Source organism: Dreissena polymorpha, chromosome 12, assembly GCF_020536995.1.
Source record: "Dreissena polymorpha isolate Duluth1 chromosome 12, UMN_Dpol_1.0, whole genome shotgun sequence".
NCBI classification, from domain to species: domain Eukaryota; kingdom Metazoa; phylum Mollusca; class Bivalvia; order Myida; family Dreissenidae; genus Dreissena; species Dreissena polymorpha.
Window position 1 is genome coordinate 70,939,564 of NC_068366.1, and position 26,448 is coordinate 70,966,011.

The 26,448-nt window shown below is 34.1% G+C and overlaps 1 protein-coding gene across 1 annotated transcript; it reads right to left on the reverse strand.

The window, feature by feature from the left end:
• Positions 1-991: 991 nt before the first annotated feature.
• Positions 992-26,369, reverse strand: LOC127853885 (ER membrane protein complex subunit 6-like). Its single transcript, XM_052388688.1, has 4 exons — positions 26,207-26,369; positions 5,241-5,401; positions 3,711-3,803; positions 992-2,775 (listed from the first exon to the last, which is right to left on the reverse strand). Exons 1-4 carry the CDS (start codon positions 26,250-26,252, stop codon positions 2,725-2,727), a joined length of 351 nt encoding a protein of 116 aa, XP_052244648.1. The 5' UTR covers positions 26,253-26,369; the 3' UTR covers positions 992-2,724.
• Between the last annotated feature and the right edge of the window lie 79 nt (positions 26,370-26,448).

Genomic DNA, 26,448 nt, shown 5'->3' on the forward strand with positions numbered 1-26,448 from the left:
GACCATCAAACCAATTCACAGGATGGCAGGTCAAAGCTTTCTGAAGATAGCATGCCAAAATTAATATCATGAAACAATCCCCTGTTACCTTGACAATTTAACATGTTGACTGTAGAAACAGCAGAAGTAAAAAAAATATCTCAAGTAACTTTCATACTTATTTAAATGAGTGTATTTCAAAACGTCTTGATATTGTGCAGAAACATAATAGTCTACATTTTTTTAAGACAACGTGACCTGTTGACCTGAAAAATATTTGGTGTATTCCTTTCAGCTCAAGTTAACATCATACCAATTTGTATGATCGTGGTCAAAACATTCTCTAGATATCATGCAGAAAAAGGTCCACATTTAATGCTACAAGTCCCTGTAAATTTAACCTGTTGACCTAAAATGTATAGAAATCCTTCCTTTCAAAGCATTCATTATACCGATTAAATTAATTCTAATTGCTTCTTAAATCAAAATGTAGTACCAGCTTATATAATTTTGCAAAATTTATATATCATGCAGAAAAATTGAGAATCGACACAAAATAATTTACTCTTTATATACTTATTACTCTAAATCCACCTTACGACTACTATCTGGGTAACGTTTCACTATTTTATTATTACAATACAATGTATGATAGTAGTTACAACTGTGATGCTAAATACGTTCTTGTTGTAAGTACAGTAAGTTTGTTTTACTATGTACTCCTCAATGTCAATATTAATTATTGTTCTTAGACATTGTATAACGTTTATGCAATAAATTATAAATGTAAGACTTGGACTTTGTTGTAGGTCAAAGCATTCACAATTTGTTTTTGTGGAACCAAATTGGTTTACAGACTGACCAACCCTCCTATTGACCTGCAAATTGGTTCAAAGCAATAAAACTCCACTTCTTGTAAAGGATCATACTGAATCTTCAATCAGAATGAAAGAAAATTAACGAGCACATTGGCCCCATTAATACTTTCTGCAATTTGCAAATTAATCATTGATACAGTTTGTGTTTTTATTCTCTAATGTACCACACTGTCATAAAAAACAAACATGTGCAGAACAGAATCTTACAAATACTTGCAGCCAATAGACATTAATGCATATGTATCTGTAAACTTCTAATTACATTGAATCATATTTTGACAAATATATATATGATGCTTACTGGTCATGTACGTAATTCCGGCCTGTACGTAAAAAATCGGCCACCTGTGTAAAATCATTTTGATGATCTTCACGCACTTATTTTGTTTTTATTTAGAAAAAACAACATGAAAACCATCCCTACTCTCAATATGTTGCAAATGTAAGAACCATATCATTGTAAACTTTTGTGTTAAAATGTCACAAATATAGCAGGAAATATTTGGCTCGTGGGGAAAGTGATGTCATCATTAGTTGCAACAATTATATTCATATAAGAAACAAATATATTTGACAAAATTATTTAAATTTTATCTAATCAACTTTAATTAAGGTTTAACCAATTAATTGTACAAAAAATTATATTCAAAACATACAAATCAGAACCTAAATATAAATTTTTGATAATTGAATTACCTCCCTTGATAAGACTATTACTAGATTACATGTTTAAATATTATATATAAGCGTTTACTAATAATCAACACTGAAGTAAACTTTTTAACCAAAATGTATTTAGTTTTTTAGCTGTGTTTGAAAAAATTGATTAAACCCATTAAAAACAAGTATTTTTTTTAAGAATTAGCAGCTTCCCAATGTTTATATTTATTAAAATAGGTAGGGGGAGTAACTGGTATAAAAATTTCGCATTTATTTTAAATTTCAAGTCAAAAATTTTAATAGTATAAACATTGATTAATACTCTGAAATTGAGGACATTTGTCTAAAGATATTGCTTTGTAATTTTATCTGCAGATCAAACTGAAAAGTGGCCGATTTTTTAGGTACATTTAACCTACGAAAATGGATAGTTTACATGTCATCATTTTCTGTTCATTAAGTAACATTCACCGATCTAATTCTATTTTAATTTTCATGCCAGGTGAGTTTTGAACCCAGGATTATATATGTGAAGTTTAGTTTCAACCAGTTGCCTTACACTAAAGATTTTTCTTAAATAGTCCCAAAAGTGGCCGGAATTACGTACATGACCAGTAGACATTAAATAATAACATAAGTGTTTAAAGAGTAACTTGTATTTACTTCAATTTGCACACACACATACTTGTATATGGACATTATACTTCAATACTCGCTAATGTCTGAGTTCATGCAGAAATGTTGGGAACATATGAATAATAAATTTTCCATTACAAAGTTTAACTTTACCACATAATACAATAAAATATAATATCAAATACAGCATCAAATAAAAACATCTCAATGAAGGGTACAAAAAGATAAGTTACGGTCAACTTACCAATCGAAGTGAACAAAGCAAAGGCTAAACACGTGGTGATGATAATAGTAATAACTTAAATAGACATGTATTAGTTGTATGCTTTTGAGTTCAATATATTTCTATTGAAATTTATAAATTCCAAAGAATATATTTTGTAGTTTTAGCATGAAACTTTTATAAAACAGAAACAAAAGATGCACCTTCGACCCTACATTTGCAATATATAGCCTTGAATAAATCATCCAATGATTACCCAAACAGCTACATCATGTTATGTGTTCAATTTGCTGAGTTCCTGCCCACAAGTAATGTCCAATCAACGATGACTAGTATGAGAACATCTCATCAATATACATGCACCATTCCATATAAAAATGTCCAGCACAGCACATATGTCTGCAGAATTGTTAAGGTTGAATGAAAAGGCAAGCAAATAATTATATTCCCAATGGCTTTAAAAGAAAAAGTGCTTGTGAAATTAGTCTATGCCTGTCACAAAAATAATAACAGTATTCACTTTTTTATATTGAAAATTATGGCCAAACCCAATTACTAGAAAGATTGACAAGAATCACTTCCCCCACAGACAATAACCATTGCGAAAGAATTTCAATGTTACATGTGAACAACTTTTTGCTAAAACATAAGGCTTTCTCAAATTCAAAAATAGTGTAAATGTGTCTTTAAAAATTTGTTAAAAAATTCTGATTTACATAAATCCAATTTAATTACAACTATTTTATTGAAAGAATGGACAACGTTTATTTGGCAAATTTGAACTATAAAGTATTCAAGGGCCATTATGCACAAGTGCTTCAGGAGATCTGACTCGTTAGCAAATTTGGCTGAAATTTTATGCCAAAAAACATTGTGACCAAATCTGAAGTGATACAATCAAACTACATGTAGTTTGTAGTGAATTAAAAAGGCAGACACTGTAAACATTGAAATTGTCTTCAGATTCAAGGGTTCTAATGAAGATATGATTCAAGCATCTGGCTGCTTATCAAACTTGGTTGATATAATAGGCCAGCAAGTTTGATGATAATAAGATTGCTATTATTTGAGTTAGAGGGCAAACAAGCTTATTAAGGACTTTTTAATTCAAGGGCCATAAACCAGAAGTGCCTAAGGATGTCTGACTGGTTATCAAACTTGACCAAGATATAATGCCCACAAACATAACAAATAATGTCCATTATGAAATGATCATTAACTATATCATTTACGAGATTACATCATTCTCTTGGAAGCCAACTAGTGCTTCCATAATATGTGTTGTCCCATTTTATAAACAGGTATATATAACAATTATTAAACATAAAGGATACAAAGAGGCCACCAAACAGCCCCTTGGTGATGAGGTCTGTCCTGGACATGAAGAAGTTACTCCAGCTGGTACCAGCTTTCAGCACCAAGAAAAACTGAAATAAAATAGGGATTATAAAACATATCACATTCAAATTTTGTCTTTGTCTATGACAGAAAGAACAAAGCTCATATTTTTGCATTCTTGTATGGCAATGTTTACTGACATAGTGTGCTAAACGAACACAATTTTAATTTAAAATGTAGATTACTTAAGTTTTTGATGAAACTATAAATTCTCAAATTGGATTAAATGCTAGATACTGACTGAACATAGGAAGAAAATATTGAACAACCAGTGGTTTTTCTGTGACTCATTTTTGTGCTTGTGTAAAAAAAAAGAATTTTTAGAGAAAACGAGGGCTGTTTGTAAAACATGCATGCCCCCCCATATGGGCTGTCAGTTGTAGTGGCAGCCATTGTGTGAATATGTTTTTTGTCACTGTGACCTTGACCTTTGACCTAATGACCTGAAAATTAATAGGGGTCATCTGCCAGTCATGATCAATGTACCTATGAAGTTTCATGATCCTAGGTGTAAGCATTCTTGAGCTATCATCCGGAAACCATTTTACTATTTCGAGTCACTGTGACCTTGACCTAGTGACCTGAAAATCAATAGGGGTCATCTGCCAGTCATGATCAATGTGACTATGAAATTTCATGATCCTAACCGTAAGCATCTTGAGTTATCATCTGGAAACCATTTTACTGTTTCGAGTCACTGTGACCTTGACCTAGTGACCTGAAAATCAATAGGGGTCATCTGCCAGTCATGATCAATGTACCAATGAAGTTTCATGATCCTAGGCGTAAGCATCCTTGAGTTATCATCTGGAAACCATTTTACTGTTTCGAATTACTGTGACCTTGACCTTTGACCTAGTGACCTGAAAATCAATAGGGGTCATCTGTCAGTCATGATCAATGTTCCTATGAAGTTTTATGATCCTAGGCGTAAGCATTCTTGAGTTATCATCCGGAAACCATTTTACTGTTTCGAGTCACTGTGACCTTGACCTTTGACCTAGTGACCTTAAAATCAATAGGGGTCATTTGCCAGCTTTGATCAATGTACCTATGAAGTTTCATTATCCTAGGCCTAAGCATTCTTGAGTTATCATCCAGAAACCATTTTACTATTTCGAGTCACTGTGACCTTGATCTTTGACCTAGTGACCTGAAAATCAATAGGGGCCATCTGACAGTCATGATCAATGTACCTATAAAGTTTCATGATTCTAGGCCTAAGCGTTCTTGAGTTATCATCCGGAAACCATCTGGTGGACGGACAGACCGACAGACCGACATGAGCAAAACAATATACCCCCTCTTCTTCGAAGGGGGGCATAAATATACTTAGACCTATCAGCCGTAAGTGGATAATCACGGCTTCCTTTACTTTATTTAAGACAAATATCTATGTGATTCAATAAATCTACATACTATTATCAGACTGTTAAGATGTTGAACAAAATAAAACATGTACTCACAGACAGCACAAAAGCCATGGCAAAGTAGAATAGAAAGCCATAGAGTGCTGTAAGTCCCAGAATCCCTGCAGCTGCTCCTGACAGAGAAGACATGGAGGTGCGACAGTAGTCCAGGATCCCATAGTTTATGCGAATGGCCATCTCATTGTATGCCACTGGGTCTACACAAAAAGAACAAGGGCTGTTTGTAAAACATGCATGCCCCCCATATGGGCTCTCCATTGTAGTGGCAGCCATTGTGTGAATATGTTTTTTGTCACTGTGACCTTGACCTTTGACATAGCGACCTGAAAATCAATAGGGGTCATCTGCGAGTTATGATCAATGTACCTATGAAGTGTCATGATCCTAGGCCAAAGCGTTCTTGAGTTATCATCCGAAAATCATTTTACTATTTCGGGTCACCGTGACCTTGACCTTTGACCTTGTGACCTCAAAATCAATAGGGGTCATCTGCGAGTCATGATCAATCTACCTGTGAAGTTTCATGATCCTATGTATATGCGTTCTTAAGTTATCATCCGAAAACCATTTTAATATTTCGGGTCACCGTGACCTTGAACTTTGACCTAGTGACCTCAAAATCAATAGGGGTCATCTGCGAGTCATGATCAATCTACCCATGAAGTTTCATGATCCTAGGCGTATGCATTCTTGAGTTATCATCCGGAAACCATTTTACTATTTCGGGTCACCGTGACCTTGACCTTTGACCTAGTGACCTCAAAATCAATAGGGGTCATCTGCAAGTCATGATCAATCTACCGATGAAGTTTCATGTTCCTAGGCGTATGGGTTCTTGAGTTATCATTCAAAAATCATTTTACTATTTTGGGTCACCGTGACCTTGACCTTTGACCTAGTGACCTCAAAACCAACAGGGGTCATCTGCGAGTCATGATTAATGTACCTATGAAGTTTTATGATCAGTGGCCCAAGCGTTCTTGAGTTATCGTCTGACAACCACCTGGTGGACGGACTGACCGACCGACAGACAGACCAACATGAGCAAAGCAATATACCCCCTCTTCTTCGAAGGGAGGCATAAATATATATGGTTGCCTTTGTTGCAGAAAATTAATGTGAATCATAATGCAAAAAATTAAGGCACAAGTTAGAGTCCCACTGTAGGCATAAATTGCAATTTATTGCAAAAATATTTTTTTGGCATTGGATACATTTTACATCAATAAAATATTGTTACTAGTTAAACATCTGCTCCAAAGTGGACATGTGCATCCTTTAAAAACTACATACATGTCCTTATTTACTGATAATATGCATTGAAACAATCTCATGAATGGAGGGCAATAGCTTTACCAGAGTAGACAGCCTGTCAGGAAAGTCAATATATCATAGTGACATTTCTTTGATTGCTTTCTTTTGCAAATTAAATAACTTCTTATACCAATGTTCACACTTATGAAAATAACATATATGGAACTTTGAAGGCGACAAAATCATGACCAAACTGGATTTAGTTACAAGTCAGATTATAGAGAGAAAATTTAGCTTTAAAACAAGATATGTGTTTGTCAGAAACACTATGTCCTCTTTTGCGCCGCTTTGAAGCTATATATTTGACCTTGAAGGATGACCTTGACCTTGACCTTTAACCACTTAAAATGTGCAACTCCATGAGATACACATGCATGCCAAATATCAAGTTGCTATCTTCAATACTGCAAAAGTTACTGCAAATGTTAAAGTTGGGGCAAACTAACAAACAAACAAACACACAAACAAACCAACAGACAGTGCAAAAACAATATGTCCCCCACTATAGTGGTGGGGGACATAAAAAACAGGAGGCCCCAAAGGGCCCTGGGTCGCTCACCTGAGAGACTAAGATGGAAAGAAACAAAGATTAAAACTCTTCAGCAAATATTTCAAATTATTGGTATGAGAAGACTGACTTTAAAATTAAGGTGTTCAAAAGTATTCACAATAGGCCTATATAGAAAATTACCCTACCCACCCTGGCGGCCATGTTTTTAATACCCAGATTTTTTTTTAATATATATATAAGGAAAATGCTTCTTACATACATACATGTATAGAGAAAACTGCCCCATCCCCTGGCGGCCATGTCTTTCCACTGATCATGACCATTTTCAAACTTATCCAACATATCAATAAAACCAATTTTTTTACCAAGTTTCATGATGATTGGCCAAAAAATGTGACTTTCAGAGTGTTCACAAGCTTTTTTAGTATATAAATTTAAGGAAAATGACCCCCCCCCCCCCCCCCTGGCGTTCATGTTACTAGATGGATCAAAACCATTTTTGAACTCAACCGTCTTATCCAGGAAAAAATCTTCTGACCAAATGTCATGAAGATTGGGCAAAAAATGTGTCTTCTAGACTGTTCACATGTTTTCTTATATACATGTACATATATAGAGAAAACTGCCCCACCCCTTGGGGGCCATGTTTTTTCACTGATCACGACTTTATTCAAACCCAACCAAGATATAAATAAAACCAATATTTTAACCAAGTTTCATGATGATTTGACAAAAAATGTGACTTCTAGAGTGTTCATAAGCTTTTTTTACTATATAAATATAAGGAAAAAGACCCCCCCACTCCTGGCGGCCATGTTTTTTTACCGATTCGAACCATTGTCGAACTCAAGCGTCATATCCAGGAAACAAATGCTCTGACCATATTTCATGAAGATTGGGCAAAAAATGTGTCTTCTAGACTGTTCACATGTTTTCACTATATACATATAGAGAAAAGTGCCCCGCCCCCTGGCGGCCATGTTTTTTTTCTGATCATGACCATTTTCGAACTCGTCCGAGATATCTATTAAATCAATGTTTCCACAAAATTTCATGATGATTAGGCAAAAAATGTGACTTCTAGAGTGTTCACAAGCTTTTTTTCTATATAAACATAAGGAAAAAGACCCCCCCCTGGCGGCCATGTTTTTTTACCAATCCAAACCATTTTTGAACACAACCCACGTATCCAGGAAACAAATGTTCTGACCATATATCATGAAGATTTGACCAAAATTGTGACTTCTAGAGTTTTCACATGTTTTCACTATATACATATAGAGAAAACTGCCCAACCTCCTGGCGGCCATGTTTTTTCACTGATCTGGACCATTTTCGAACTCGTCCAAGATATCAATGAAACAAATGTTTTGACCAACTTTCATGATGATTGGAAAAAAAATTGTGACTGCTAGAGTGTTCACAAGGTTTCTCTATAGCCATATATGGAATACTGCCCCGCCCCCTGGCGGCCATGTTTTTCAATGGACCGAAACCATTTTTGAACTCAACCAACATATCATTAAGACAAACATTTTGACCAAGTTACATGAAGATTTGGCATCAAATGTGACTTCTACAGTGTTCACAAGGTTTTTCTTCTTTTTGACCTAGTGACCTAATTTTTAACCCAGCATGACCCACTTTCGAACTCAGTCGAGGTATCATTAGGACAAATATTCTGACCAAGTTTCATGAAGATCGGACAAAAAATGTGGCCTCTAGAGTGTTCACAAGGCAAATGTTGACGACAGACGCACGACGGACGAGGGACAAAAAGCGATCACAAAAGCTCACCATGAGTACGTTGTGCAGATTCCTGCAAACTTCAACAATTATAAAAACTTTTATAACTTCGATATTTTCTTCACAAATTAAAATATTTAAATTGCAAAGCAATGTGACAAGTCTTCTCGTACACTGTTCATGTAACAGTCTTTCACTTTAAAACCCACACTGCATCGTTGCATCGGACCCTTACGACCAAACTTAGACGGGCGGTCTTTCGCCTTAAAATAAAAGGCGACGTCTTCGAACCTGAAGACATTCCCAAGCTTAATAGCATCTTCTCTTCTGACATAGCACAGTTGCCTGTGAAATGCTGCATCGCTGTAGACTTTAATGACATTTTTGTCAACAGGGTTTTGAGGCTCCCGGCAACAAAAGAATGGTGTTCCGATTTCCAACTCGATAGAAGCCCAGCGGTGCATATGGCCCTATTCCACTACGTAAACAAGCCCACGATTCGCTACGATTTATCACATTTATTGAATCGGGAAGACTCGTGACGGTCTACGATTCAGTTACGACATTGGTATGATTGAGTTACGACGAATCGTGGGGTTCGGTTGAAGTCAATTGAATAGGGTCGCGACTTCACTACGATGTGTAAGAATCTACTGCGATTGTTCTATTAGCGATGCAGATCGGTCACGACTAAGCTAGGACCGCAACGAATGCAGCCATGAATTAGGCGCCAATATCTATCGATATTGATCTAAATGGCGAGAATCATAGCGGGCTTGCAACTCACTCGGGGTGAACTCATGTCGGTGAGAGTCTTGAAAAAGTAGCAGCTGATTCGTAGACATATCACGTGATCACCGATGTCCCGATTGAGAAACGATTCCATTACAACACCCAAGAATCCACTACGACTCTGTTACGAGTAAACTGCGATTAAATTTACTTTTGGAGGTCCTGGCCACAATTTTTCGGGAGCTCACGAGTTGCAGGAATCACTTACGACCGGCCCACGACTAGCTACAAATGTGTAAGGACCTTCGCCAATAGAGCTACGATTGTCCCTGACCGCTAAATCTTGGAAATCGGGACAACTTTTGGGGAATCGGGTCGTAGTGGAATACCACTTATACCGAAAACGTATACTCCATACACGATTACGTTCTTTGTTCTATGAAAATCAATAATCATATCATAAAAAATATTGGCTAAAACATATGCAATGAAAAATATCGATGAAAATTAACTTATTGTAGCTAAAGGTATAATGGCAAAGTAAAGATAGGAAAAGGGAAACAACTCGCATATGAATGAAAACACCAAGTATAGTTTTCTGCAGCCTTAAGACTCTTCTAGAAAAGAGATTGTGCGAGGCAACGAACTAAATTAAGCGGGAAAAATTGACTGTCCGACATTTTCCTGAGCGATTTTTCAACAGGGAAAACTCGGACAGTGCATTTTTTCTCATTTAATGTTAATAACATTCAAGTTATCCATGAATATGAATAACATAACAGGCTTTTTCCGCCCTATGCCACGGGTCCGAAATTCGGCCCCATTCCCAATGCAAATCTGGTTGTTTTTTTCCCAATAAAAAAAAAATTCCCAATTCCAAAAAAAACCCTTAAAATATATAAGTTTACCTCATCCGGTGTAGAAAATAGAAATATTGCATAATTAAATTATCTGCTGCCTTGATTTTTTTTTTAAACTGTAAAATATGTTAATTATTATTTAAGACTTTCCTTATTTTCCTCAAAATCCGCCGCTTCGCGCTATTTTTTTCACCTCAAAAAGGCCAGGCCTTTTCCGCAAATTCAGATTAAAAAACTGCACTTATCACACATGTTCATAATATTTTGTAAAATTTTAATAATAAGTTATCAAAATAGTCGTTTTTTACCAGTTAACGGTTTCTTTGAAATATAAGAAACACTATTTACATGCGATAATTTTTCCCAATTGATCCAATTTTGCGATTATTTTTTTTTCCCAAAATGGGGGTTTTCACGACGCGAAATTCCCAAAATTCCAGTGTGGCGTTTTCCCAAAATGGAGCGGAAAAAGCCTGCATAAATGCTCTCTATTGAATAAGGATCACTTTTAATACAAAATTTGGTATTAAAGTGTTATATAACCTATAGGAAGTAAAGTTTTTCCTTGAACGGATTTTGAAGGTTTGGATGGCGTTGTTTTGGTTTTGAAAGGAAGTTCGCAGAATATCCCAGAACTCATTTATATGCAAGAGGAATTCCCGATGACGTAGTATTCTTCTTTAATATCAGTTCTAAGAATAACTCTCTTATTTATAAGATCCAAAAATAACTGGTGTTAATGAACTTTATGTCCCAGATTAAGATATTTTATGAAGTGTCCGATTTTTTACCCCTGTCCGATTTTACCCAGATTGACCCTACTATTAGTCTTATTTATAAGACGCGCAAAAATTTAGAGATACTTTTTATATGGGCTAAATTCTTTGGAACGTCGTATCGGTGAAAAGTCAAAAATGTGTTGGAAACCAGAAAGTTTAAATTTTCATCGATTTGCGTAAAATTGCAAAATAACATTACCAACTCATTCAGTTTTAGTTCAGAAGTCCATTTTACCTCAAATATCGTCGAATTGAAGTTGGAAAGGCATAAATTCTTCAGTTAAACTTCTGCTTAAATCGCAAACCAATCACTGACGTGTAGCCATGTCATGAAACTGATTTGAATATGAACCAATCAGAAGGAGGCATTACGGTGTAACGTGTACGCGTAATTTTATTTAACATGAGCTTTTAACACCGACTTTTACCTAACTAGATCTAGTATGCTAATCTTTGTCGATTTAATAAGCATATGTTCAAAACAGATATGGTGCAGTTTCTATTCACTGTTCTAAGTTTCAGCAAGTTTTAATGCATGACTTTTTTGCACCTCTGTCTGTGTTGTTTTATTTACTTACGTCCTACGTTACATGGGAGGCCGGTAAACTGTACGATCTGTATCAAAATTATTTGTGTACAGTATAAAAATAAAAGATGTTATTTATTTCAGAACTTTTTAATTGTCAATTTAGAAAAAAAAAAAATGCTAAATTAATCCAGAAAAGTATAACATCGGTTTACTATGTAACGCTCTGCACCACAACAGACGAACGCAAACTGTATTTTACACTGTTTATTCTCCCACTTTAAACCAGATGCTTTACATCAAGGTCGTGTTATCGATTTATATCTACACAGCGAGCGAATCGAGAGATATTGAAAATTTGAATAGTGGTTGGATTTAAATTGATCAGGCGTGCAAAATTCAAAGTGTCATTACATAATTGCTATGGAACATTATCGAGAAATGAATTATCTACACAGGTATGTAAATATTATTGCAATCCGTTGATATTACGGGCAAAAGCCCGCAAAGCGGGCGTTGACCGTTCATACATATGGAAATATAGACCATAAAATTACAGAAGAATACCGCATAGGGATGTGTCTCAAAAAAAATTGTCATGCTACATATATTTTCGCGATGCTATTTATGACCTTGAACAAATCAAAAACACTTTGACATATGCTAAATCACATGTAAATACATACCTCAGGAAAAATTATATCAATGACATCATAATTGTGTAGCGAATTGCACTAAATATTCTCGCATTATTTGTTTTTCTTCGCAACCGTTCCAGAATTAAGTCATTACTCAATTATCTCCCCTGAATGCTCTTCTTCAGTGGGTATAAGCCGAAGACTGGTTCACTACATATAGTGACAGTCTTTACCAAACACAATTTAGGTGAACATAACCCGTCTTTAATATATTGCCGAATCTCAGATTTCTGTCGATTTATTTGCTTTGATCTTATCGATATCTTATTATTATTATTATCCTGACAAATCACAAACGCTTGTTAAAAAATTATTTGTTTTAAACATTATACCGGTAGTTGGCATCTCCATTCTTCCACTATTCTCGCGGTATTTCAATAACGACACCCTACTGTTCATTTGTCAGTATTTATGACGCATTTTCCATTCGCTCTCAGAAAGAAGTTTTACGTGTGATCATGAGCAATATTCTGGTAAGTTGTCGTTGTTATCCACCAGAAACACATTTATTCACAAAATTTTAAGATATTCCGATCTAACTTTTTAGTCTTTTAGCTTTAATTTTTAACGTATTTACACCTCGTCTGCTCGCACTTTACCGATATCCCGAAAGGTTACATATCACTATAATTAGTTTAGGCCTACAACCCAAAAATCCGATACCGTTGGATTTTCGTACCACAATCTTACGTAAACAATCTTCCAGATTCGAAATCAACAAAAAACAAGCCATTTATAAATTGTCTGCATTATTGATCAGATTTTAAGATATTTGTTGGTTTTCCGATTTTTTGAAGCTGTTCTGCCAAGGCAAGAGCTGGGCATCATACAAGCCATTCTATCCAGCAAAACTGACAGTTTTGGTTTACAGATATCAACAAAGGAGGGATTCCTGAACTATCAAAATTTCCAAGCTATACACACATTTATTATCTGTGGTGATCTTTATTGGTTCTGTTTGTTTACTTGGATGGAACATGTGTGAACTTTTATAGAACTTTGAAAAGTCTATATATGTCTATCTATAAACAAAAATCAGCTATGGTATAATCAGCTAAGGTATAATAAGATCAGATGTGCAAACAATGTCAAAGGGTTGTTTAATTAACAATTTGAAGGCAATTATGCTGAAAAAATATGAAAGTTCCCATGCAAATTGTGTCTGTATTATTATCGACAAGTGTCTGCAGATACTTGTCAAACTGGTAATACAAAACTTACCACAAGTATGTAAAAGCACTAAGTACCTGTGATCATTTTTAGTAAGATAGTGTAATTCTAAACAGTAGCAAATAGCTTGTTTAGTAAATGCATAATGCAATTAATATGATTTCCGTTCTATTGTGTAATTAATAAATTGGTTGTTACTTGTTAATCCATGATAAATGTTTAATGGCTAGTACAAAACCAGCAATGTTAATTTTGTAAAAGGTAATACAATAACTCCACTTTGTAATTTCATATACGTAAATATTCTTGAAATGTAGGTTGATGACAGTGTTTTAGTTTTACTTATTTTGTAACTATTATTTTTATGTGCAAATAAATGATGTGAAGTGTTTTGTATATCCACACAATACCACATACCTTTTTATATATGTACTGTGTTATGTGTTATTTATATGTTTAAATAAAAAGATATGGATGGTATAACATGATGCATTCTAATATTTGCATTCAAATTGTAACAAAAGAGCTAAGTGTATGCAGTTTAGACTGTGATTTTAGAATTGCTACAAAATTGCTTGTTTTTTTAGTTGGACAAAATTTAAACTATTCAACAATAGTTTGCGAAAGAAAATTAGAACCCTGCAAGATACCTGTATTTATTAAATATTTTAATTGCGAAACAAGTATGTTGTTATGCTGTTACACATAATTATACATTGATAATAAATAAGAAGACAATTAGTGGTGTTAACGTTTTCCCAACAGTAGAAATCATTCTTCTGAGGAAGTCAGTGATATACAGACGAAAGCTCCAGGTATGGCTTTCAATACGTAGTGTGTGTTATTTGACAGTCTAAAACTTATTGGATTAAAAAAAATCCTTACAAATTTGTCAATCAAAATTGATTTGACACATCACATAATTATGCGACTATCGACTGCTTACTCATAGATATTGTGCGTATTTATTAAACATTATTATTATAATAATTTATACCAAATTATGCTACTATCGCAGCTAACTCATAGATATTGTGCGTATTTATTGACTTGGTGTGGCGGAATTAACCTCTGACTTATGCAAGTTATGGTTATCACAAAATATGACCAACGGGGAGGTTATAATACATTATTTATCCTGTTAATGCTTGGTAACTGTTTGGTTACCCATGGGAATTTCCTATACAGTAATGCGCTGGACGGTCGTGATACTCCGCCCCGCAGGATCAATAAATACTCACAATATGCTGAATAATTTTAATTTTAAAAAGGTTAAATTGAATCTTCTTCAAATTTGTATATAATCTATTTCAATGCATTAAATACTTGAAACTTCGATGTGTTGTTTTTTTGCCATTCTGATATTTTTATTCATTTTGCCCTCAATTAAAAAAGAGATTTTAAACATTTATTATGAGTAAATCCGAAGGAAAAGTGGCTCAAGTGACTAGTGTTTTGATTGGCTGTTCAGAAAATGTGTACATAGAAGTACAAACATGTATGTCGAAGTACAAATTGTACTTTGACGTACAAATATATACTTCGAAGTGTATTTTATATTTATGTCGACGTACAATTATTGTACTTCGACGTACATTTATCTTTCTAACTTGTAGGTCTTCTTGACTTTCAACCCAAATGGTACGCCATAGTATGTCTTTAGGGTTATCTAAAGAATGCTCCCACTTAAGGGATCAAAACAGAGACCTCCCAGTGACTAAGCCAGTTAGCAGACACCTCATCCACTATACCACAGACACCGAACCAGCTATAAATTCCTGTGGCTAGAAAAAAATAAATATATAAGATGCTAGATCTTTAAGCTTGGAAATTTAACTCGTTTTAAGATTGATTTTTTTCGATGCATTACTTAATTATTGCAACAATTACAATATTTTGAACACAATCATGTCCATATATTTGTTAAAAATACATGGTTATCAAAAAAAAAACTTAAAAGCTTTTGCCCGTAAATTAGGTAGCACAAAATCCTTGCGCAACAATATAGACAAAAAAGAAAAAATTCCCACCATTAATTTGGTCTATCCCCCTTTGTACGCTCCAAATATTACCCATATAAAAAGTAGCTTAATACGGGCAAAAGCCCGCGAAGCGGGCGTTGACCGTTCATACATATGGAAATTTAGACATAAAATTACATAAGAATACCACATATGGATACGTCTCAAAAAAATTTGCCACGCGACATATATTTTCGCGATGCTATTTATGAACTTGAACAAATCAAAAACACTTTGACATATGCTAAATCACATGTAAATACATACCTCAGAAAAAGTTATATCAATGACATCATAATTGTGTAGCGAATCGCACTAAATATTCTCGCATTATTTGTTTTTCTTCGCAACCGTTCCAGAATTAGGTCATTACTCAATTATCTCCCCTGAATGCTCTTCTTCAGTGGGTATAAGCCGAAGACTGGTTCACTACATATAGTAACAGTCTTCACCGAACACAATTTAGGGGAACATAACCCGTCTTTAATATATTGCCGAATCTCCGATTTCTGTCGAATTTATTTGCTTTGATCTTTTCGATATCTTATTGTTATTATTATCCTGACAAATCACAAACGCTTGTTAAAAATTATTTGTTTTAAACACTATAGTTGGCATCTCTATTCTTCAAGTATTCTCGCGGTATTTCAATAACGACACCCTACTGTTTATGTATCAGAATTTGTGACGCATTTTCCATTCGCTCTCAGAAAGAAGTTTTACGTTTGATCATCATGAGCAATATTCTGGTAAGTTGTCGTTGTTACCCACCAGAAACACATTTATTCACAAATTTTTAAGATATTCAGATCTAACTTTTTAGTCTTTTAGCTTTAATTTTTAAAGTATTTTCACCTCGTCTGCTCGCAATTTACCGATATCCCAAAAGGTTGCATATCACTATAAATAGTTTAGGCCTAAAACCACAAAATCCGATACCGTTGGAATTTTCGTACCACAATCTTACGTAAAAAATCTTCCAGATTCGAAATCAACAAAAAACAAGACATTTATAAATTGTCTGCATTATTAATCAAATTTTAAGATATATGTTGGTTTTCCGTTTTTAGCCTAGGTGCGTTAACGCACCTATGCTTATGGTATATACCACATTTCGAAAATCCACATCGATCGGTTGCCCATTATGAAGCCTTACCTGATCAAAAATCAGACGAAATATCTATTTAATTTAGTATATGGTCATTCTTACAAAAAAAATTGGAAACGTTTTTCTAACGTTTTCTTCCAAGAATATTGCTGACACCGTTTTTAGTGAATTTTTCTAAGACCGTTTTATGTCAAAAAATCTTCTGATAACCTAAAACAAATTTCGTTCGTAAAACAATTCTATCTGCACTATAAATCTCAATTTTCTACGCAGTGGCCTCCTTTATACTAGAAGTTACTGACCGGGCGAAGCAAGGGAAGTAACTGCTGTGAGGAGTTTCTATAACAATCTGCATTCAGAAATCTGTATTTAGAACTCAATCTGTTGTGCACGTCTGCATCTAACGCTTACCACAAGTTTTACGACAAATTCTTGACGCAGACGAATAGGGTAGCGTCTATTTTCATTTGTGAAAAGAATAGTTTGATACAGATCTGTCCGTGCTTAAATTTTGAAAGGCTTGGGTAATTATTTTTCATAAGCGTTTCAAACACTGATGTAAATGGAAAGGTTATCTATTTAAATAGTCGGTAATTGTTTGAAATTATTGATTTGAGAAATTCGCGGATGGCGATATCGAACTACATTATACCACGTGACGCCATTCTTCCCTGTATCTTGCACCTATGCTTTTAACGCCATCGGCGCTCTCGTTAGAAGCTGTTCTGCCAAGGTAAGAGCTGGGCATTATACAAGCCATTATATCCAGCAAAACTGACAGTTTTGGTTTACAGAAATCAACAAAGGAGGGATTCCCGAACTATCAAAATTTCCAAGCTATACACACAGTTATTATCTGTGGTGATCTTTATTGGTTCTGTTTGTTTACTTGGATGGAACATGTGTGAACTTTTATAGAACTTTGAAAAGTCTATATATGTCTACCTATAAACAAAAATCAGCTATGGTATAATAAGATCAGATGTGCAAACAATGTCAAAGGGTTGTTAAATTAACAATTTGAAGGCAATTATGCTGAAAAAAAGAAAAGTTTCCATGCAAATTTTGTATGTATATCGACAAGTGTCTGCCCATTATTGTCAAACTAGTAATACAAAACTTACCACAAGTATGTAAAAGCACTAAGTACCAGTGATCATTTTTAGTAAGATGGTGTAATTCTAAACAGTAGCAAATAGCTTGTTTAGTAAATGCATAATGCAATTAATATGATTTCCGTTCTATTGTGTAATTAATAAATTGGTTGTTACTTGCTAATCCATGATAAATGTTTTATGGCTAGTACAAAACCAGCAATGTTAATTTTGTAAAAGGTAATACAATAACACCACTTTGTAATTTCATATACGTAAATATTCTTGAAATGTAGGTTGATGAGTTTTACTTATTTTGTAACTATTATTTTATGTGCAAATAAATGATGTGAAGTGTTTTGTATATCCACACAATACCACATATCTTTTTATATATGTACTGTATTATGTGTTATTTGAATGTTTAAATAAAAAAATATGGATGATATAACATGATGCATTCTAATATTTGCATTCAAATTGTAACTGTAGAGCTTAGTGTATGCAGTTTAGACTGCGATTTTAGAATTGCTACAAAATGGCTAGTTTTTTAGTGGCGACACAATTTAAACTATTCAACAATAGTTTGCAAAAGAAAATTAGAAACCTGCAAGATACCTGTATTTATTAAATATTTTAATTGCGAAACAAGTATGTTGTTATGCTGTTACACATAATTATACATTGATAATAAATAAGAAGACAATTAGTGGTGTTAACGTTTCCCAACAGTAGAAATCATTCTTCTGATGAAGTCAGTGGTATACAGACGAAAGCTCCAGGTATGGCTTTCAATATGTAGTGTGTGTTATTTGGCAGTCTAAAACTTATTGGATTAAAAAAATCCTGTCAAATTTGTCAATCAAAATTGATTTGACACATCACATGTACTGTATGCTAAATGCAACTGCTTTAGCAAGATGTAAAGTTGAATTGAGACATTTGATGAAACAAACTGGTTCCTGGGTAGGACCAGTACTTAGTGTCTATATGACGTACCATGACGTCAAAAGTCTACAAGACCTACTCAGTCTTCACGATAGTTCATTTTATCCACTAGCCATTCAGGTTACTTGAATGGTGAAGACAAGTAGCCCGGCAGCAAAATTACTAGCCCAAATTAAATTTGTTAAAATATACACCTGCTAAAGGGTTTCATCTTTCAATAGCAGATAATCTATTAAAAAGTAAAATTGTATCCAGGGTATGTTAACTGTAAAGCCTATTGCAAAAACAATTGCAACACAATATTACAAGTCAAGGTAATTAACTAATTATGTTCTTTATTAATCATAAGTCTTTAATATGTGATAAACAACTTCTTCGTTCATCTCATATCACTGCCATCCTGGAGATCCTCTTTGTCAGAAACCATATCCTGTAAAACAAGCAACCTGATAGTTATTTTCCATAAGTTTACTTGACAAGTGAAGGCATAGATCATAAGATGGCATACTTTTATCATACATGTTGACTTTTTTCTTATGTTGTGTTTTTAAGCAAAGCTTATTAAAGTCTGTCTTAAAGAAGTAGCTTCTCCTTCATCACTGATTTTTAACCACTTTTCTTGAAATTCACGTTTCTGTGATTTTTCATAGTCATTTGTTGACTTACGATCAGTAGTGGACAGTTTCTTGCCAGGCGTCGCTCCAGCTACGTATTTAAGCATTATGCAGCCTTATGCGCGTAGGGTCTTACAACTTTGGAAATAAACACACACACACAAGGTTACAAAGTAAAACGATGTTTATTCCGGAAATGCAAGCCGATGACGTCGATTGGTTTCCTTCAGCAGTAAACACATCAGCATGACGTATGCCAATAGTAAATAACCAGTTTAAATTGTTCACCACGTGGCCTGGGTTACGACTCGAAAATGACCGTTGAATGTATGGACCAATTGAAACGCATTTAAATCTCGTATTTTAGGCGAAGTTGAACGAAGTTCTGTCGAAAATCTTCGGGAAGTACTCACAAAATAATGACGTTTATCTTACTTAAAAATGTAAACAATATTAATACACGAAATTTCTACTGGCCCGACGGGCGTACGATATTGCAATTTTAATAGGCCCGAGCTATAATTTACACGCCTAGGCCACCGGGCGTGCGCTTATTTCGCAGACTGCCTACTAGGTAGAACGAGAAATGTACTTCGACGTACAGTTTTCAATGACCCTTGAGTGTTAGCCAATCAGAAGACACCTTACATCTGTTACAGGTTCACATTTTATTTTTAAAAAGGTAACAATTGAATCTTCTTCAAATTTGTATATAATCTATTTCAATGCATTAAATGCTTGAAACTTCTATGTGTTGTTTTTTTGCCATTCTGATATTTTTATTAATTTTGTCCTCAATTAAAAAAGAGATTTTAAACATTTATTATGAATAAATCTGAAGGAAAAGCGGCTCAAGAGACTAGTGTTTTGATTGGCTGTTCAAAAAATGTGTATGTCGAAGTACAAACATGTATGTCGAAGTACAAATTGTACTTTGATGTACAAATATATACTTCGAAGTGTATTTTATATTTATGTCGACGTACCACGGGTTAACGTAAGAAATTGACACTCACTTGCCCGGGGGGCAAGTTACTTTGAACATCTACTTGCCCTCATTAAAAACTGGTTGCCCTATTTTGAAGTCAATTTTTTATTGTCATTTGATCTTTAAAGCATATCAAGACCCTGGGCCTTATTAAGACAACAAAGTTCTGAATAACCTGTGAATGGTCTACACTTTTTTGCAATGTAATGCACATTTCGAAATTTGAAACACAACTGGGAAATAGTTTTTTCATTGAGCTTTCGTAATTCCTTATGGGCCTCAGAATTTGTTTTGTCACTATTATTTTGAGCCTCATCCTTTTTTACATTCATGTTGTGTGACTGTGAATCCTCATGACTTGTGCTTTAACAGAATCTTTTCTAAAAAAATGTGAACCTGTAACGAAACTACCGTTGTTTTCAAATTTGAGACAAATCTTGCATGTCATCAATTGCGACTCTTAATCAAATTCAAGCCATGGAAATTCATGAAGCCACAATGTTTGAAAGTTACGCTTTCGTGATTCATTTTCATATTTTCTCTTCCTTTCTTTTTGATTTTCGGTTGTTTTGGTTTGTTCCTTTGAGTGTTTTGACTTACTTATACTAAAAATAGAAAAGACGCTACCGTCCACCATGTTGAAACGTCCGCCGAGTAGAACTTGTGTTGAGCGTTTAGATTGGTTTATACAACGCAAGCGACCAATCAAATCTCGTTTTACTTGTACTTGATAAAAGCATATATTGACCCAAAGAAAATAAATAGATACAAGGGGAAAAGGCGAAAAAATACCGCAATTATGCTAATACGAATCGGACTTGCCCGGCGGACTACCTACTTTGGAAAATCACTTGCCCGCGACGATTTTAATCCGGAACGGGCAAGCGGGCGTCCGCTTAAAAAAAGCCCTGCGTACAATTATTGTACTTCGACGTACATTTCTCTTTTTAACTTGTAGGTCTTCTTGACTTTCAACCCAAATGGTACGCCATAGTATGTCTTTAGGGTTATCTTAAGAATGCTCCCACTTAAGAGATCAATACAGAGACCTCCCAGTGACTAAGCCAGTTAGCAGACACCCCATCCACTATACCACAGACACCGAACCAGCTATAAATTCCTGTGGCTAGAAAACAAAAAAATTTAAGATGCTAGATCTTTAAGCTTGGAACATGTAACTTGTTTTAAGTTTGATTTTTTTGGATGCATTACTTAATTATTGCAACAATTATAATATTTTGAACACAATCATGTCAATATATTTATTAAAAATACATAGTTATAAAAAAAACTTAAAAAGCTTTTGCCCGTAAATTAGGTAGCACCTATAATCATATTATTTAAGAGCGTCAAAAATTTGGACTACCTAGTCCAAATAATTAGACGTAAGCTACCCCGCTTACGTCTAAACGGCTACCGTCGTTTTCCTATAGCAAATTGAGTTCACTTTAAACTTCAGTTTTTCTCGTTAAATCTTTGCTAATGCATAAAATTATTATTAATTAGAGATAAATGTGTGCGATTACCTCTTAAATGTGTAAAAATTGTGCTTTTAAACCACTTATGTACATTTTTAAAAATAAACATACACAACACACGAAATGTGTTTGTCGTTTATAGAATTACATTGAATTATCTTGAACGAAATTATTTTTTGAATAGGTTACACATAACCAATTGTTGTTGTACAACAAACCACATCACTTTTTAGCTTTCTGTACTCTTTAATTAAATGGAACCTATATGTGTGTGTTAAAACTACCAGTTGTATCACGGAGTGTATATTGTTAGGAGATGAATCGAGTATTTGACCCTTACTGTAGTAAATTCAATCTTATGCAAAAACTATTCATCCGATTTTATTGGTTTATACGTTATCTTGTTGCTTATTAATTCCTCTATCAAAAAATATACGTTTTAGTATATTCCCGTTGTTATTAATGGATTTATAGCGAGATAAACTCAAGAAATACCCATTTTATGTTTTACCAACGCGCGTTTTACCGTATTGTGGCTATCGATCTTGTACAATTAGCGTACAGCGAAGCGCCGAGGTTATACATTTTGATGTACCCACTCACGTCTTTTGTTGAATTATAGTTTCATTTCTCAGCCGATTTTGACAAATTATATATCATTAGAAGGCTTACGTTACGTAGTAAACAGATATATAAATATATATTAAGTTTTTCTTCTGATTTCGACAGCCCGGCGAGTTATAACTTTAACTTTTGCAAATATACCGTTTTTGAGTTTTAGAATCTAGATTTACGGTTGACATGTTCGTACTTAATACCAATTTGTAGCGTTCTTCTGATTTCGACAGCCCGGCGAGTTATAACTTTAACTTTTGCAAATATCATACCGTTTTGGAGTTTTAGAATCTAGATTTACGGTTGACATGTTCGTACTTAATACCAATTTGTAGCGTTTATATTTGGAGTTCAGTTTTAAAAATTACATCTTGCTTAGAAGAATAGAATTCTGTATACGATAGAAAAACAAGAGTTCCGCGGTCGGAGATGACCGCATTGAAGCCGGATTTTTGATTTAAATGACAGGAAAGTACCTTTCGTGTTTTTGTCAATGCAATACTTAAATTACTGAAATATTGTTCAAAGGTCAAAATGAAATGTAAGTACTTTTCAAGGCATGAGCAAACCTTGTGTTATGTTTTGAATGCATGCATATACATGAACAACAATAACATTTAAGGTCACAAATATGAACTTGAATTGACAATTAGGAAAGTTTGATCTCAATTTTTTTATTAGAAAATTAGTAAGATATTGTTTGAAGTTTCCATCAATTTCATTATCAAATGTAAGAAAATAAACTTAGATGAAATAATACTATTTATTGTTTTGCTTTCACATACCTACACAGAAATCAAATGAATGACATTGAAATGAGCAGTGGTGATCTTCTAGTACTGGCCAACTTTTATGTCAAGTTTGAAGACTCTAGGTACAAGCATACCAAAGTTATAACATGGAATAAGAACTTTAACATTTTTACCTACCAAAGTTATAAGAACTTTAACATTTTTACATTCAAGGTCACAGTGACCTTGACCCTAGAATGAATGACCTTGAAATGACCAGTGGTGATCTAAGTGTGCTTGCAAACCTTCATGTCAAGTTTGAAGACTCTATGTCCAAGCATACCAAAGTTATAACAATTTTAACATTTTAACATTTAAGGTCACAGTGACCTTGACCTTCAAATGAATGACATTGAAATGACCAGTGGTCATCTTCTAGTACTGGCCAATCTTTATTTCAAGTTTGAAGACTCTAGGTACAAGCATACCAAAGTTATAACATGAAATAAGAACTTTAACATTTTTACATTCAAGGTCACAGTGACCTTCACCTTCAAATGAATGACCTTGAAATGACCAGTGGTCATCTGTTAATCCTGGCCAACCTTCATGTCAAGTTTGAAGACTCTAGGTCCAAGCATACCAAAGTTATACCATGAAATAAGAACTTTAACATTTTTACATTCAAGGTCACAGTGACCTTGACCTTCAAATGAATGACCTTGAAATGACCAGTGGTTACTAACTAGTTATGGCCAACCTTCATGTCAAGTTTCAAGACTCTAGGTCCAAGCATACCAAAGTTATAACAACTTTAACATTTTTTATATTGAAGGTCACAGTGACCTTGACCTTCAAATGAATGACCTTGAAATGACCAGTGGTAATCTGTTAATCCTGGCCAACCTTCATGTCAAGTTTGAAGACTCTAGGTCCAAGCATACCAAAGTTATACCATGAAATAAGAACTTTAACATTTTCGAGCACGCCGCCACCCCGCCCGCCCGCCCGCCCGACAACATCAATCTATAAGCCGAGATTTTTTCGAAAAAAATCCGGCTAAAAATTGTTTAAAAACGAAAGTAATTAAGGAATGAAGGCGGAAGAAAGTAGCGCGCGTTCCTAACGCACTGAACTGATGCTACGGTCTTGGCGATTATGCTTTTGTTTAGAAACCGACCATTGAATTTCCTTTGCCATGATTATTATATTTTTTATGGAATATATTGTAGTATTTTGTTCACGAAACATATCAATAAAGCTTATTATAAATAAATCTTAATAAATTAACGATTTCAGCTCTTGTTTATAACACAGAAAGGGTGTTAAATTTATGATGAAACAGCGTATATAGCGGACCCTCTCGATTTTATTCGGCTTTGCATGCATACTTGAAATAAAATGGGTGTCAAAAACATTCATCGTTTGCTGTTAATTATCAACGAGGGAATTATGTATAATTATATGAAATGTTATTTACCTTAAATTATCAATTTATTAAAGATTCTTGAAAATCACGGTCGGTGTTACGCGGGTCATTTCGTATTTTGACATCAGGGCATCATGTCCAACTATTCAAAATCAGATTTTTTTCACTGGGACGATGACGGCTTAGATTTAGACAGGCAGACAGATAGTTTATTCAGACTTATACAACAGTACATCGTCTTCAACTCAAATATATAAATTATTTTTAGACGAATTGTTAGGTGATTACACATATAGCAGTGATGATTATGAGAATGTTGCCATGTTTCTTATCCGTGTAATCTAAGAGTCCGTGGTTTGAACATTTTTATCGCGGTGTTCAATAAAAGATATCTCAATAATCTTGTTTATTGATAGATCTGTGGTTTTATTGCCCCTGTGTTCAGCACAAACCAATTGTCTCATTATGATCAGATACTGTGCCGACCAATACTAAATAGCACTATGGTGTCATACGCCACAGCAGGGACCTATACTTGTGATCATGGAGTCTAAGTGCAAGACTTAAAAAAGTATGTTGTTTCGCTTGCGGTTGTTAAAGCCAAAACGGGGCTTCCCAGCTGGCACAGCTGCTGATATTCAGATCTGAATACTTAAACTAATTTAGACTTTATTCTTAACCGTTGCGCGTTTTACGATATCGGATTTTAGGCGGGAATACAACTTAGTGAAACTATTCAATTTCTTATACAACATTAAGCATATTAACAGTTATTGAAATTAACAATATCAGCGACATATTTTTAAAGACTAAACGCCTTTTCAAGTATCGAATTTAACATGTCAATAAAATATATTAATACCAAAAAAGGTTTCATTTAATATTGTTCACATTAAACCTTAAAATGAAAGTGTCGCTTTAACTATTTTCCGTGTCTTATTAAGCCGCGAATCGTTTGCTAAAAACAGTTAACAAAAAGGGCTACACGTTCTCATTCTTAATGAAATACAAAAATAAGTATAACATAATTGATAACGTCCATAAACACACACAGCAAGATCATAGTTTTAATGGAAAACTACTATGACATTCCACGTAAATTATTATTTTCGTCTAAATCGAATACTATATATTGAAAAACAATGTATTTATAACCGACCAATGAGGTAACATTATGCAACTTTCAATTTACAAAGTGCTATATGGCAACAATATGGAATTTGAACAGTGGTAGTGTTTTAAGGACTGGACTATCATTACTTGTAAGTTTGTATAAACATTTTTCTAATGCAATTAGTAAAATAATGTTTATATTTTATGTTTAATAATTTATTGCATGATTATTCTGTGCTGTTATATGAATTTGATGCTTTTAAAGCTTCCGACATGAATTCATGTCGGAACGATGCTATTGCAAAATAAAGTTAAACGATATGAGGTCGATGTAAATCGACCTCATATTTATAGGAGTATGGACTACCCTACTATATATACACTGGAATATGATATTCCTTAACCGCTCAATAGACGGTAATCTGAGGATTTTGGAAGAATTATCAACGGTTTATGTTTAAAAAGATTACAATCTTCTATACTGTTTACTAGATGCATACATTTGCGATTTATTTATGTTTAAGTACCTCGTTTAATCTTTTGCTTCGTTTTGACAGCTATGGTTGTCGCCATTTTTCTGGACTACTTGTTCGTTACATTTTAAAACCGGCTTCATATTACAAAAAATTTATTCACAATACATTGATTTAATGAAAGCAAATATAATATATGCATTAATCACACCGAGGTTGAAAATATGTCTTATTACATCGACCAGAATGCGTTTTTTGTAAAGAATATTTTTTTAATCCATTAACTTTATCGGTAA

Bases quoted from the DNA above. Each gene is read 5' to 3' on its own strand.
- LOC127853885 (XM_052388688.1), bottom strand. From the start codon at position 26,252: ATGGCGACAACCATAGCTGTCAAAACGAAGCAAAAGATTAAACGAG. The intron at 3,804-5,240 runs GTGAGTACATGT...ATTTTATTTCAG, and splicing joins CCATGGCTTTTGTGCTGTCT to TTTTTCTTGGTGCTGAAAGC. The intron at 2,776-3,710 runs GTATCCTTTATG...ACAATTCTGCAG, and splicing joins GGCTGTTTGGTGGCCTCTTT to ACATATGTGCTGTGCTGGAC.